The sequence below is a fragment of the Cajanus cajan genome, chromosome 1 (assembly GCF_000230855.2).
Source record: "Cajanus cajan strain Asha chromosome 1, NIPB_CcT2T_4, whole genome shotgun sequence".
Taxonomy (NCBI): Eukaryota; Viridiplantae; Streptophyta; class Magnoliopsida; order Fabales; family Fabaceae; genus Cajanus; species Cajanus cajan.
In genome coordinates, this window is record NC_138517.1 from 90579321 (window position 1) to 90592902 (window position 13582).

At 29.1% G+C, this 13582-nt stretch overlaps 2 protein-coding genes across 2 annotated transcripts; both read left to right on the plus strand.

Annotated features, from left to right (window-relative positions):
- Positions 1-2022: 2022 nt before the first annotated feature.
- LOC109804543 (actin-101) lies at positions 2023-4941 on the plus strand. The gene is made up of 5 exons (XM_020366392.3): positions 2023-2179; positions 2798-2867; positions 2995-3388; positions 3749-4362; positions 4478-4941. Exons 2-5 carry the CDS (start codon positions 2808-2810, stop codon positions 4541-4543), a joined length of 1134 nt encoding a protein of 377 aa, XP_020221981.1. The 5' UTR covers positions 2023-2179; positions 2798-2807; the 3' UTR covers positions 4544-4941.
- A 4399-nt stretch (positions 4942-9340) lies between these two features.
- On the plus strand, positions 9341-12920 carry LOC109803600 (fructose-1,6-bisphosphatase, cytosolic). The gene is made up of 13 exons (XM_029272582.2): positions 9341-9479; positions 9580-9804; positions 9941-9988; positions 10344-10418; positions 10565-10626; positions 10729-10795; positions 10897-11010; positions 11126-11212; positions 11597-11667; positions 11770-11835; positions 11921-12007; positions 12305-12380; positions 12639-12920. The coding sequence occupies exons 2-13, from the start codon at positions 9646-9648 to the stop codon at positions 12744-12746; spliced, it is 1020 nt and encodes a 339-aa protein (XP_029128415.1). The 5' UTR covers positions 9341-9479; positions 9580-9645; the 3' UTR covers positions 12747-12920.
- Positions 12921-13582: the final 662 nt, after the last annotated feature.

Genomic DNA, 13582 nt, shown 5'->3' on the forward strand with positions numbered 1-13582 from the left:
TAGAAACAAAAAAGATTTTAAGAGATAATGAAATACAAGAGAAAGAAATAGATATAGGAAAGTGAGATAGAGGAGAGAGAGAAAGAAGAGAGGAGTGAAAGGAAAAGAGAGAGAATGTGTGTGATATTTTATTTTAAAAAGAAATATTGTAATTTTTCTTATATGTACTAAGTTTTTCTCTTTAAAAAAATGAATTTATACTTTCTCATGAAAATATTTTTATAATAAAATGAGATAAAAAATAATATTTTTATAATTTTTTTAAAATGAGTATCAAATACGAGAAATTGAGATTTCTTATTTAAAATTTTAATCTTAAAGGCGAAGTAAACGTAAAGAAATTGTAATGATCTTGTGATTTGAAAAAATTTCCATGTGGGACTTGGAATTCAATCCTTTTCAATTTCATTCAATGCTGTTTTCCTTTTTTTAACTATTGCTTTCTTCTTCGAGCCCGTGTGCTGAATTTATCAATGCAACATTAATCCGTTGTTTATTCTTAATTTCAAAATTTGATTTTGGTTTGAATAATTGGATATGAGAGTGGAATCATAGTTTGATAAAGGAGGAGGTAGATCTGATGGGCACAGCAAAAGTTTCAAGAATTGGTCGGCACTAATAGGGTCCACAAGCCCATCGTAGCCACCCATGCTAACGTGGCTGCAGACCAAACACACCGTCCAAATGAACCACACAAACAATGGACGGCTCAGAACTTGGTCCTATGGTTCCGTATAGTTGAGTTTTTAATATAGTATTAATTTCACTTAAATACCAAAACTTTCCTCCCATTACCAATTTTTTACTTTATATTGTTTTTTTATATGACTTTTCATTTTTTCTAATTTAACAATTAATCAAGTCAATTAACATGATGCAAAAATTTATCAAAAATTAATGATAATACACTAACAATGTAAATCAGGTTCATAGGTTTGTGTAATGAAAATTTATAATGACAGTAAAAAAAAATATTTAAACCATTAAACTCAATTAACAATTACTTGAACTTTAATATTGAAAATTATATTTACTTATCATAAACAATAACATGATAAAAAATTTTACATTAAAAAACATATAACTAAATCTTTGACGTATACAAAATTTAAGACATTCGTTCAGGTCAAATTACATGCCCAAGCTCTATTTGCATCACAACTTACAAGTAGTGGAAGTATATAACAATACTTTATAATCATGTATGTAATAAAATATTAAATAAACATAATTTATTATTCCAAAAAAGTGCATAATTTGTTACTTGATAGTAATAAACACATTACAATTTTTTTTTATTTATAAAAGAGTGTACGTACTAATAATATTTTTAGTCATAGAATCGTGTATATGATTAGTATTATCAACTGATAAATTTTATAAAAAAAATAAAAATAATTACAATAATAATCACTATCAAAATTGAAAATTATTAGTTTTCACACTTCGATTATTTCAACTCTTTTTCTTTTAACTATTAGTCTAATCTTAGTGGACATTATCGTTGAATAATTTAACACATAAAATTGTGTATCATTATAAGTAATCTTTTAAAATTATTACATTAGGTATGATAAAGTTAAAGAAAAATATATGCATTTTTATTTAAAATATAATAGAAAGAATATTATTAATATTTTAAGGTGAATAATAATAAAAAATAAAACTAAAATAAAAATAATATATCAATTATTATTTTTAATTATCAATTGATGAAATTTTAATTTTTAACGATTTAATTTAATAATTTAAAACATTTTAGTTGAATTTTAAAATACTTAATTTTTAGTATTCCAAATAAGTCCAAGAACAATGATTCGGTGTATACAGAAAAAAGTCACGGCAGTGTTTTTATGTTCGTTGTTTGGTGTCCGGAAGAGTCCGTTTTTCTTTCCCAACATTTTCCACAATGGTCTCGCATATTTTTATTCTTTATTTTTACTCGGGATAAGTTTATTATCCCCGAACCAAACGCACCCGAAACGGCGTTGTCCAAGTCGAAACTTCATTTGCATTTGAGTTTCATTTCACTGTCATTTAGCTTTCTTCATTGAATATAAAGCTTCTTCTCTAACGTTCTTTCGCGAAACACTTCATCTGCTGCTGTTGCTGCTGCTTCTTCTGCCGTTGCTCCACCTCCGAACCACTTCTCCTGCAAACCGCGTTTCGCTCGCACAAGGTGCGTTTCGACAACCGTTTCCGCGATTTGTGTTTTCATGTGATTTTTTTTTATGAATTTTGTGTTTACATGGTGTTTTTGGTTACTGGATCCATAAACTTCTGTTGTGTCTTCTGGATCGAATTTTTCTGACTTCGTTTGCTCTTGCTGATCTGGATCTACTTCGTAGCTGCGTCTTGTGTGTGTAGGTTTCGGCTTTTGCTTAATTTTGTTGTGAGATGGTTTCTAATGCATCGGTTTTGATTTTCTGTTTGCTCTGATGCGATTTATAAGTGATCATATTTTTGGATGATACTCTTGCTTAGCGTGTTAATTATATCTGTGTCTTTTTTTTATTTATTATTTTTTATGCTATGCATGCTTCCGATCTTTTGCCTCTGTTGATGATTTTCATTGTGTTTGCATGAAAATGAAGGAATTACTTTTTTCTTTTCTTGATTGTACGGAAAATGAAATCATTGTGCGTAGTAATTGATTAATTTTGCATAATTGAGTAATAATAAGATTATGAAAATGCCTCTATAGTAGTTTAAACTTGTTATCGTTGCATATTATTCTCTTTGGTTTTTGTTTTTTTTATGTTTTCTTAAACAATGTCTTTCCCGTTCTCCGCAACAGGATTTAAAAGATGGCTGATGCCGAGGACATTCAACCTCTTGTTGTTGATAATGGAACCGGAATGGTCAAGGTTAGAATATGTTTTCCTTCTTCCAATTGTTGAGTGTTTCATGTGCTATTGAAAACGCAATTTGCGTAGTGCTTGCTTAGTATTCGTTGCTATAATATTATTATATAGTTTTTTCTGGTGTTTGCAGGCTGGTTTTGCAGGTGATGATGCTCCTAGGGCTGTGTTCCCCAGTATTATTGGGCGACCGCGCCATACTGGTGTAATGGTTGGGATGGGTCAGAAGGACGCTTACGTTGGTGATGAAGCCCAGTCAAAAAGGGGTATACTCACCTTGAAGTATCCCATAGAGCATGGCATAGTCAGCAACTGGGATGATATGGAGAAGATTTGGCATCACACGTTTTACAATGAGCTTCGTGTTGCTCCTGAAGAACACCCTGTACTTCTTACCGAGGCACCACTCAATCCCAAGGCCAACAGAGAGAAGATGACTCAAATTATGTTTGAGACTTTCAATGTGCCCGCCATGTATGTTGCAATTCAGGCTGTCTTGTCTCTGTATGCCAGTGGACGTACTACAGGTTTGTTTCTGTGGTTGATTTTGGATTAACTAATTTTGTGATCACGTGGCTTCAGTTGATTAGTTCACATCATCATGTGGCTAATGCTGTAAGTTGGCTAAGTTCTGATGATTTGATGATTATGGGGGCAATCATCAATGTTATATGTGGCACATTAGTTGGAAACTTTGGGAAGCTGATTGAAATTTTGTGTGCATTGCTTTTGTTTATACCAAGTTTAGTTGAATTATATACACCAGGTACAATTCCATATGGACAAGGGTGGGATACATGCATTTCTAAACTAATTCTTCATGACTAGCATTATTTCCTTCTTTTATTTCTTGTTATGTTGGTATTGAATTATTGGTTACATTTTAGGTATTGTGCTTGATTCCGGTGATGGTGTGAGCCACACCGTGCCCATATATGAAGGGTATGCTCTTCCTCACGCAATTCTTCGGTTGGACCTTGCTGGCCGTGATTTAACGGAGTACTTGGTGAAAATCCTTACTGAGAGAGGGTATTCCTTCAGCACCTCTGCCGAGAAGGAAATTGTCCGTGATGTGAAGGAGAAATTAGCATATGTTGCCCTTGATTTTGAACAAGAAATGGAGACTACCAAGAGTAGTTCTGCCGTGGAGAAGAGTTATGAATTGCCTGATGGCCAGGTTATTACAATAGGCTCTGAGAGATTCCGTTGCCCAGAAGTACTATTCCAGCCTTCACTAATTGGTATGGAGGCTACTGGAATTCATGAAACAACGTACAACTCCATCATGAAATGTGATGTTGATATTAGGAAGGATCTGTATGGAAACATCGTGCTTAGTGGAGGTTCTACTATGTTTCCGGGAATTGCTGATCGTATGAGCAAGGAAATTAGTGCTCTTGCACCAAGCAGCATGAAAATCAAGGTTGTTGCACCCCCTGAGAGAAAGTACAGTGTCTGGATTGGTGGTTCTATCTTGGCATCACTTAGCACCTTTCAACAGGTTTATACTGATGCTCTTCTCTAATCAACAGTTCCCCCCTCTTATGTTTAATTACCAGCATAATGGATCAGTTTATCGAAGTCTTTGGGTATTTATTTTGTTTTCTTATTTGCAGATGTGGATCTCTAAGGGTGAATATGACGAATCTGGGCCAGCCATCGTTCACCGGAAGTGCTTCTAAGTTGGGTCAAGCTTGTAGCTGGATGGTGATCAAGTTCTTCATGCACCCAGTCCTGTGCCATATTTCAGTCAAGTTTGGTTGACTTATTTGATGCTTTGGGTTTTAATAGATATATCTAGTTTAATGAATGGATTTGTAAGTTGAGTATGTTTTATGTTTCTCCGTTAGGTCCTTGGAAGCCAGACTATTTTATGCAATTGGCGGATGATATTGGAACTTTGTAGGTTCTGTTTGGCTTGATTTTCCTTTTATTCGTTTTTTCATGCTGTGGTCATGAGTTAGGTGCATCGAGTTAGGAGGACCATAAGTTTAAGCATCTTTTCTCCCAGAGGAGGGATTTTTGAGTCAGTTTCTGTTTATATTTATTATATGCTTAATTGGTTTTTATGTTTGCAGTACTCTCAGAATCTTTTTATTGTTCGAGATGATTAATCGTTTATACACCATGGGTGAAATCAATTTTTATTTGTTATACGTCCGTGACATGTACTTGAATGGGGCTTCGTTTGTTAAATGTATTTTTAGGCTTTATTCATAATTATTTTTTTAATGCTTCCGAATTAAAGAAAATTTGATCGGCAGTTAATTCACATGCAAAATTTAATTAATTTGTTGAGGCCTGACGTATTATCCGGTCGGGAATAATCCGGTCGGGTTTATTCCGGAAGTGTCGTGTTAAAAAAAATTGTACAAATTTATTGTCCCGAGAATATTGATAGAAAATATTAATGTTTTTATCATATAATTCCATTGCTTAAAGAATTAGACTTTCATGGATTATTAGCACAAATCTTAAGCCGTCAATAAGAAATTAAAGTAGTATAAAGTCATCGTACATACATTAAATAATAGTGTAGAAAATATTTACATTGTCAATGTATTATTATAATAAATGTTAAACTTTGTAAAATGGCGTATTAATAATATTATTAGTTGCTTTTTTTCTTCTTCTTTCAATTCAACTGTTTGTCGATCTAATAAAATAAATTAAGGACAAATTCAAGAAAATTTATTTAAAGCTTATTTAAATTTATCCTGTAAGGTGTAATAGTTTAGGATGTTTGAACATTATATTAGCTTACTTTAATAGCTCTTTAAGATAAATTATGAGCAGCCAACAAAAAATTATGGAAAGAGTCTAAAATTTGTATAAAAATAGCTTAATCATATTTTTCTTCGATTATGAAAATAATTTATTCATAAAGATAAATCTTTATTCAATAAACATGTAATTAAGTTATTTATTTAAAACGTATCCTAAATCCGCTTAGTAAGTTTAAAGTGATTTATAAATTAATTGATACGCATCACTTTATTTTTTTTACCGGAGATAATAACTTTACTTAAATAATATGATATTTAAATATGAATGATTTTTTTATTATTAAAGTAAACATCTAATTTTTTAATCATTTAAATTTAAATATTATAATCATTAGAATATTATAACATAATTTAACAATTTAAATGATAAAATTTAACTTTTATAAAATGATGGTACTTCCATTTTTTTTTATATGTAATGTCTAATTTGGAACAATCATTTTTCTTTATATAAAACGACCCTATCTTTTTTATATATTAATTATTTTTTACTAAAATATTTTTAATTAAAATATGTTTAATTAATTTGGTGAAATATGTTAATTAGAAACTCTTTAAAAGACAAATTTTAGTTAATTAAGAGAAAATAATATTAATTAATAAAAAAGAGTAATATAAGACATATATTTTAATTGATGGAGATATTATTATTAATTAAAAGAAAAAAAATAATTTTAGAAGAAAAAAAATACCATACGAAAATAGGATGGATAAATTTATTGTTAATACTCACTATGTCCCCTAACTACACTTTAAGCTTTTTAGACACAAATCAAAGACAATAATAAATATATCATTTTTTTAATATACTTTTACTAAAATAATGTAATCTTTTAATAAATGTATTACTTTTAATTATAGTGGTTGAATGATTTATGAATGGACAAATTAGAAAAAATAATAATGTTATATTAAAAAATAAAAAACATCATTCATTTTGAGACATTTTTAAAATATTAAAACTGTCATTATTGTGAGATAGAAAAAATTATTTTCTTAATGAATTAAGTTTTATATATAAAAATACAATATAAATTATTTTATTTTATATTTTATACTTTTAATAAGTGATGTCATATATTCGTTATTAAATGCAAGAGTTAGTTATGATATTTATTAGTATTTTATGGGTCTTAGACAAAATGATAAATATAGGTCTTTATTAGGGGTGATAAATAAATCCATTTATTCATTATCTATCTGATTCATCCACAAGTAGATCATCAAATTCATCAATTACAATAAAAATAAATAATGGATCAGATCCAATCTACCCATTTAATTTTATGGATGGTTAGTGATCCATCTATTACTTTTTACAATCCATTGAATTACAATATGAGATATTTAATCAATTGAATTTTTAAAAGACTATTTTAACATAAAAAAGAATGTTTCGTTAATTTTAAGACTATATAAGAATATAATAACTTATAAAAAAAGTGAAAGAAATAAAATATTTTAAAAATTATTTATTTTTAAATATTACTTGTATGGATGAATTAGATATCCATCTATGAAAACATTATTAATGGATGAATTGAATGAATTTTTTTTTTATTTAAATGGATTGGATGGATTGATTTTTTTTTAATCTTTTAATGAGTTTAAATGAATTGATGAATTATTTTTATCTGATCCATTATGATTCACCTAAAAAATTATCTAGTCCATCCATTTATCATCCTAGCCTCTATATATAAGGATGTGCACACAAAAACATGTGATTTAATTAAAGTTTAATATATCATTTAGTCCTTTAATTTTTTTTGAAAATTTTGATTAGGTCTCTAAACTAAAAAAAAATTTGTAATTCTGACATTTAATAAATCATAAGCAAAATAATAAATGTGAATCTCTATATATAAATATTCATAAAATTATATATATATATATATATATACATGTGTGATTTAATTAAAATTTAATATATTATTTGGTGCTTATATTTTTATAAAATTTTTAAACTAAACAAATTATAATTTGATCCTAATCTTTTATATTTTTATACTTTAATCTTGATGTTTGAGATTCGTTTATTATCGATAAAATTTGAGGTCTTTAATATTTATATAGAGGAGGATTATAATAATATCGGTATAACTTTTACTAAATATTACACTGCTTAATAACTTTATATTAAATGTGAATTTTTTAAATCTAATTATTAGATTGAAAGTTTATATCACTTTATATATTTATATCAAATTTTGTTAAAATTGAACAACAACTTGAAAGTAATCAAAGTATTTATATTTTAGTATATTTTCAAATATATATTACGACAATTTTGTTTTATAAAAATAAAGTATCAAATCATTTTGAATTAATTTAAAATTTTATATATATGATCTAAGAGTAAAGAACTTTCAATTTAACGGCTAAATTTACAAAATTCATATTTAATATAAAATTATTAAATGAAATAATACTTAATAAAAGTTACATCAATATTATTATAATCCTCATTATTTATATATATATATATATATATATATATATATATATATATATATATATTAAATTAGACTCCTCTTGTAAACAGTTACATCTCTAAACAACCGCAGGACCGACTCTGCCTCTATCGAAGACCATTATGAACATCGAAAATGACTTTTAAAAGATGGCATAAGAAATGATAAATTATTTTGTAATTTTTTTGTCAAAGAAAATATCAAATATTCCTTGAACAACACTCTACACATGTTAGAGGCTTACAGTAGCGCTGCTTGAAAAAAAAAAAACAGTAAAATAAATAACTTAAAATTAAAGGGGAAAATTATTTTGTTTATGGCTGTTGAAATAATTTTTTTCATGAATATTTATAGAAGAACAAATAAAAAAAATATAAACAAATTGAGCTTTTTTTCATAAACTAAAATTAGTTACGCACCTAATTTTTCATACTAATTTTAATTTTAAAAAATTCAATTAATATTATTTTTATTTACTTTTCCGTAAGTACACATTTTTTTTTCAAATGTAAGTCTAAGCTTTTCTGAACTATTGGTTTGTTTTTTAGTGTAATACATGTTTACAAATTGGCTGTTAGAGTTTGGACATAAATGAAGATGATAAACAGATAAAAGGAAGTTGATTTGGGTAAGATGACAAGAGTGTTTTTTTTGACTTCTTCAAATTTGATGTATGTTTTTATCAACTAGCATCTAACCTTTCCTTATGAGATTTGTTAGATTCTAACAAATTTTTTTCCTTAATTTTTTCATGAAAGTGGGGTGAGTCAGACAAGACGAGGTTGTTGTCATCCTCATCCTGAATTGGAATAGGAAATACTAAATACATAGAAGTTTTACTATCTTTCTTTAGTGCTATTTAATTGAAAAGAAAAACTCTTTTCTTTTATTTGTTTTATAAGAAGAATTAGAAAAATAAATAATCATTAATATTTTATTACCCTTTATACAATAAAATTAATTTATATAAAAATATATTGTTTTTTTTTTTGTTGTTTATTTTTACGTCCAAGACTCCAAAAGAAAGATACGATATTTAAAAAATATAGAAATTAAAAAAAATGCTGATGATAGAATTGGATAAAAAATAAAAATAGAAGATATTTATTAAAAATTTGTTTATTATATTAAAAAATAAAAATATTTAATATTCATTTTTAAAATTATTAAAGTATTCCACAAGATATTGTAAAAATATCTTATGAGAATAATAATTGGTACATAACAGTTTGGATACCATGTGCCACCCCTATCATCTCGTTGACAAAAAATTCTTATTCCCAAATTCACACTTTGTTCACTGTTTTCTTAAGAAACGCACCTATTAGAATTTTTAATCCCGAAATATTGGGATAAGTGTTAGACTCTTATCATCTTCTTTCATTCTAAGAAATTCTTTGTCTTAAAAAAGGAACTTTTTTCTGTCTTTGAATTTGTATATTTTGCTGGTGATCCCAGAAGAGAAGAAGGACAAGTGGGAATTCATAGTTTCTTTGAACATTAGAGAGAATCACAGGAAGAAGAATGAATTACGAAGCTGACACTAACATGACTGATTTGATGACTATCACACGCTTTGTTCTGAATGAACAGTCAAAGTATCCTGAATCACGTGGCGATTTCACCATCCTTCTCAGTCATGTCGTTCTTGGCTGCAAATTCGTTTGTTCTGCTGTTAACAAGGTATTCTTCCACTATGCCCATCAAAACATCATTTTCGTAAACACTGGACTATGGAAAACCATGCTATGTTTTTTTGCCAGTTGTCCTTTTGGGTCATTATTTTTTTCATATTTTGATGACCCTTTTTTATTGGCAGGCAGGACTGGCAAAACTCTTAGGACTTGCTGGAGACACCAATGTTCAAGTGAGTTCTGTTTTTATTTGATATAGCTAAAATAATATTTATAAGTCTGAGGCAATTCTTACTTTCAAGTAAGGTCAAATCCCAAATTTTAAGATAATATCAGAGTTTATTCTTGTGATTATTATTAGGTTTATTAGGATATTCTTAAATGTTAAAACTTACAAATTTTACACTCATGATGTCATATTGACCAATGATATATGGCTAAAACAGTGTATACAAGTAGGAGTAACTCTCATCTATTGAGCTAGCATTTTTTGGATGATCCGATTATAAAATAATATGATCTGTTTTTTTTTAATTATACTGGTATTTTTGGTGTTTTTTAATCTTCGGAGTAAAGTACATTTTGTAGGGTGAGGAGCAAAAGAAATTGGATGTGCTTTCAAATGAAGTATTTGTGAAAGCCTTAATCAGCAGTGGACGCACAGTAAGTCTGTTTTTAGTAGTTGTTTTTTTTCTTTCTTTGTTCTCCTTTTCTTGATATGAATGAGTTTGATTTATAAGCATTATGCAACACCTTTTGGCATCTATCCTTCCCTGATTATCGTAAAATGCAATTTGTTGTCTTGTCAGTGCCTACTTGTTTCTGAAGAGGTTGAAGAGGCTATATTTGTGCCACCATCACATCGTGGCAAGTCAGTTCGAGGCTCTAGAACCAACCAACGCTCCATCCTTTAGTGGTTGTTAAAATACATTTTCTTATCAAAGTAACATTTTTTTTTATAATTATTTTGCAGATACATTGTTGTGTTTGATCCTTTGGATGGATCCTCAAACATTGACTGCGGGGTTTCTATTGGAACTGTATGAATTTTCAATTTCAATTGCCAAACATAATTGCTGAACTTGAAAACTTGAAAACAGAAAATTTTAATAGTTACTACCATTTTCCCTGTTGCATATAGATCTTTGGTATTTACATGGTGAAGGATGAGACTAAAGTTAGTCTTGAAGATGCATTGCAACCTGGGAACAAATTGTTAGCAGCTGGTTACTGCATGTATGGAAGCTCTTGCACGGTAAAAACACATTTCAGCATGTCTTATATAACTAATTCTTTTAAAATGGAAGTTGTCTATTTTTCAAGTCACGAATATCTGATGCTGATTGATTAAACAAACTCTGGAATTGCAGTTTGTGCTTAGCACAGGAAATGGTGTGAATGGTTTTACACTTGATCCTAGCCTGGGGGAGTTCATATTGACTCACCCAAACATCAAGGTATACATTAGTGGCACTCAAACTGGCATATCAAGTTGTTAGAATTTTTTTACAGGAAATTCTAAATATTCTACAATAGTTCAATGTAATAATCAGGCGTATAGTAGCATCTAAATGTGTGTACATGATGTGACCCTTGAGTCCTATACCCTTGCTCTGCAGACGGGTTTGGATTCTCTAATGTGTCATTTTTGTTCAATGAAGTCTCCGTCTTTAAGTAAAAGTAAGAGACGAAGATTTAAATACTAAAAAAAGAAGACACGAGATTTTGATAGTGAAAATTTTCATATGAGAGAATTCAATGAACATCTTACATGAGAGAATCCATTTCCCTATTAAAGCAAGCTTTCAGCTATGTTTAATTACAATGTGTTACTTGCATAGATACCAAGGAAAGGAAAGATTTATTCGGTGAATGAAGGAAATGCCAAAAACTGGGATGAACCGACCACCAAGTAATTTTGCGGATTCTCTTACCTAGTCTTTGGAATCTAATTGAACGTGAAATAATTGATTTAATTTATAAATGGCAAAGTTCTTGACACTTTCCACTCCAGATATGTACAAAAATGCAAGTTTCCTCAAGATGGTTTACCACCTAAATCTCTTAGGTACATCGGAAGGTATTTTTTGATTCTGAACTTGGTGTAGTTCTTGGCTTTCTTTCAAATGTCTTCATTTAAATTCTAACAGTGGCGAGTGATGCAGTATGGTTGCTGATATCCATCGAACTTTGCTTTATGGTGGTATCTTCATGTACCCTGCTGATATAAAGAGTCCAAACGGAAAGCTACGGTATGATGTACTTTGAATTAGCATCTACGACATAAATTTTTCATCTCATGACTTTTATTTTTGAGTTATATGATAATTGAAATTCTCTCTAACACTCTCATCGTTATTAACTGAAATCATAAATTTTATGAATTTTACAATTTATTTAACAAGTCTCTCTTAATTTAATGATAAAATTCATTAAAATTTGTAATTTTTAAATTTAACTAATAGTAGAATTAGTAGTAATAAAAGTATTAGAAAAAGTGTTGTTAAGATTTCTCGTGACTTATTTATGGAATTTCACTGTGAAAACAGACTTCTCTACGAAGTCTTTCCAATGTCATTTTTGATGGAGCAAGCAGGAGGTCAGGCTTTCACAGGAAAACAACGGGTATGATTTTCTTTTTTCTTTCATCTGATTCGTGCTTTATTATTGCATTAACTCTAGAAAAATGTAATGTATTAAGTTACCAACAGTTTCTCCCAAATGGCAAAAACTAAGTGACTTAAAAAGGTTTCCTTGCATGCATTTCTGCTTCTTCCTTTACTTTACAATAAGATTTTTAAGCAACTAGAATCAAATCTTACTTAGGAGCTATTGGAGCATTATGCATACATTCCTTGTTTCTGAATGGATTGCGAATTGCAGGCTCTTGACTTGGTTCCAAAACAAATACATGAACGATCATCAATATTCCTTGGCAGTTACGATGACATCGAGCAAATGAAAGAGCTTTATGCCGCAGATGGTGCATGAATATTCTCTTTCAATCTAATTATATGTGCCTTTTCATTTGTTAAGATGTATATGTTAAATTATTGGCCTCTTGGCAGTTAATTGAGCAGGACAACATTTGTTTCGGTAGAACATTGTGCTTATTCGAAGGAGTTACAGAGAAAAGAATAAATGGGTGAAGGACATTTTTTTTTCCTTTAATACTTCATTAAGCTGCAATTATAGGTTGAAGATATAACTCAATTTGCATTACTGGATCAAGCCCCCAAAATCACCTTAGCCTCTAGAGAGATATAACTCAATTTGTTTAATTCTATTTTAATCCATTCAACTAGCTGCTAAGGGTTTACAATAACTCTGATTGACTAATTGAATTAGACGCATCAATGTGTGATCCATTATATAGTGAAAAAAAAAAAAGAAATTTTTTTTAATACCCTTAAAAGTACTATTATTCAAATAATATAGCTAATAACTAATTTACAAATCCTGAGTGGTAGAATTCACCCAAACCATATAACTAATCTCCCAACTCATTAAGGAGATTTATTTCATTTAGTTGAATAGACTTGTGATTGTCGTACAATTATTTTTTGGTATCATGTTTAATTTCCACGGATCAAACGAGGCAAATTTAATTAATAAATTGTGAATTTAAGTAGTACCGAATTCGATCTATTTAAATAAAATATTGGATACATGTCTTGTGTATAAAAAAATATAATTAAATAAAAATACTAATTGTACCCTCCAAATTCCTAATTGATCGAATTGACTGAGCAAAGACTTTTCGTGCTCTTGACGCTCGAGCCTAGAAAGTTATGTATCCTCCAACTCCCCATCCGACCGAGCAGGTC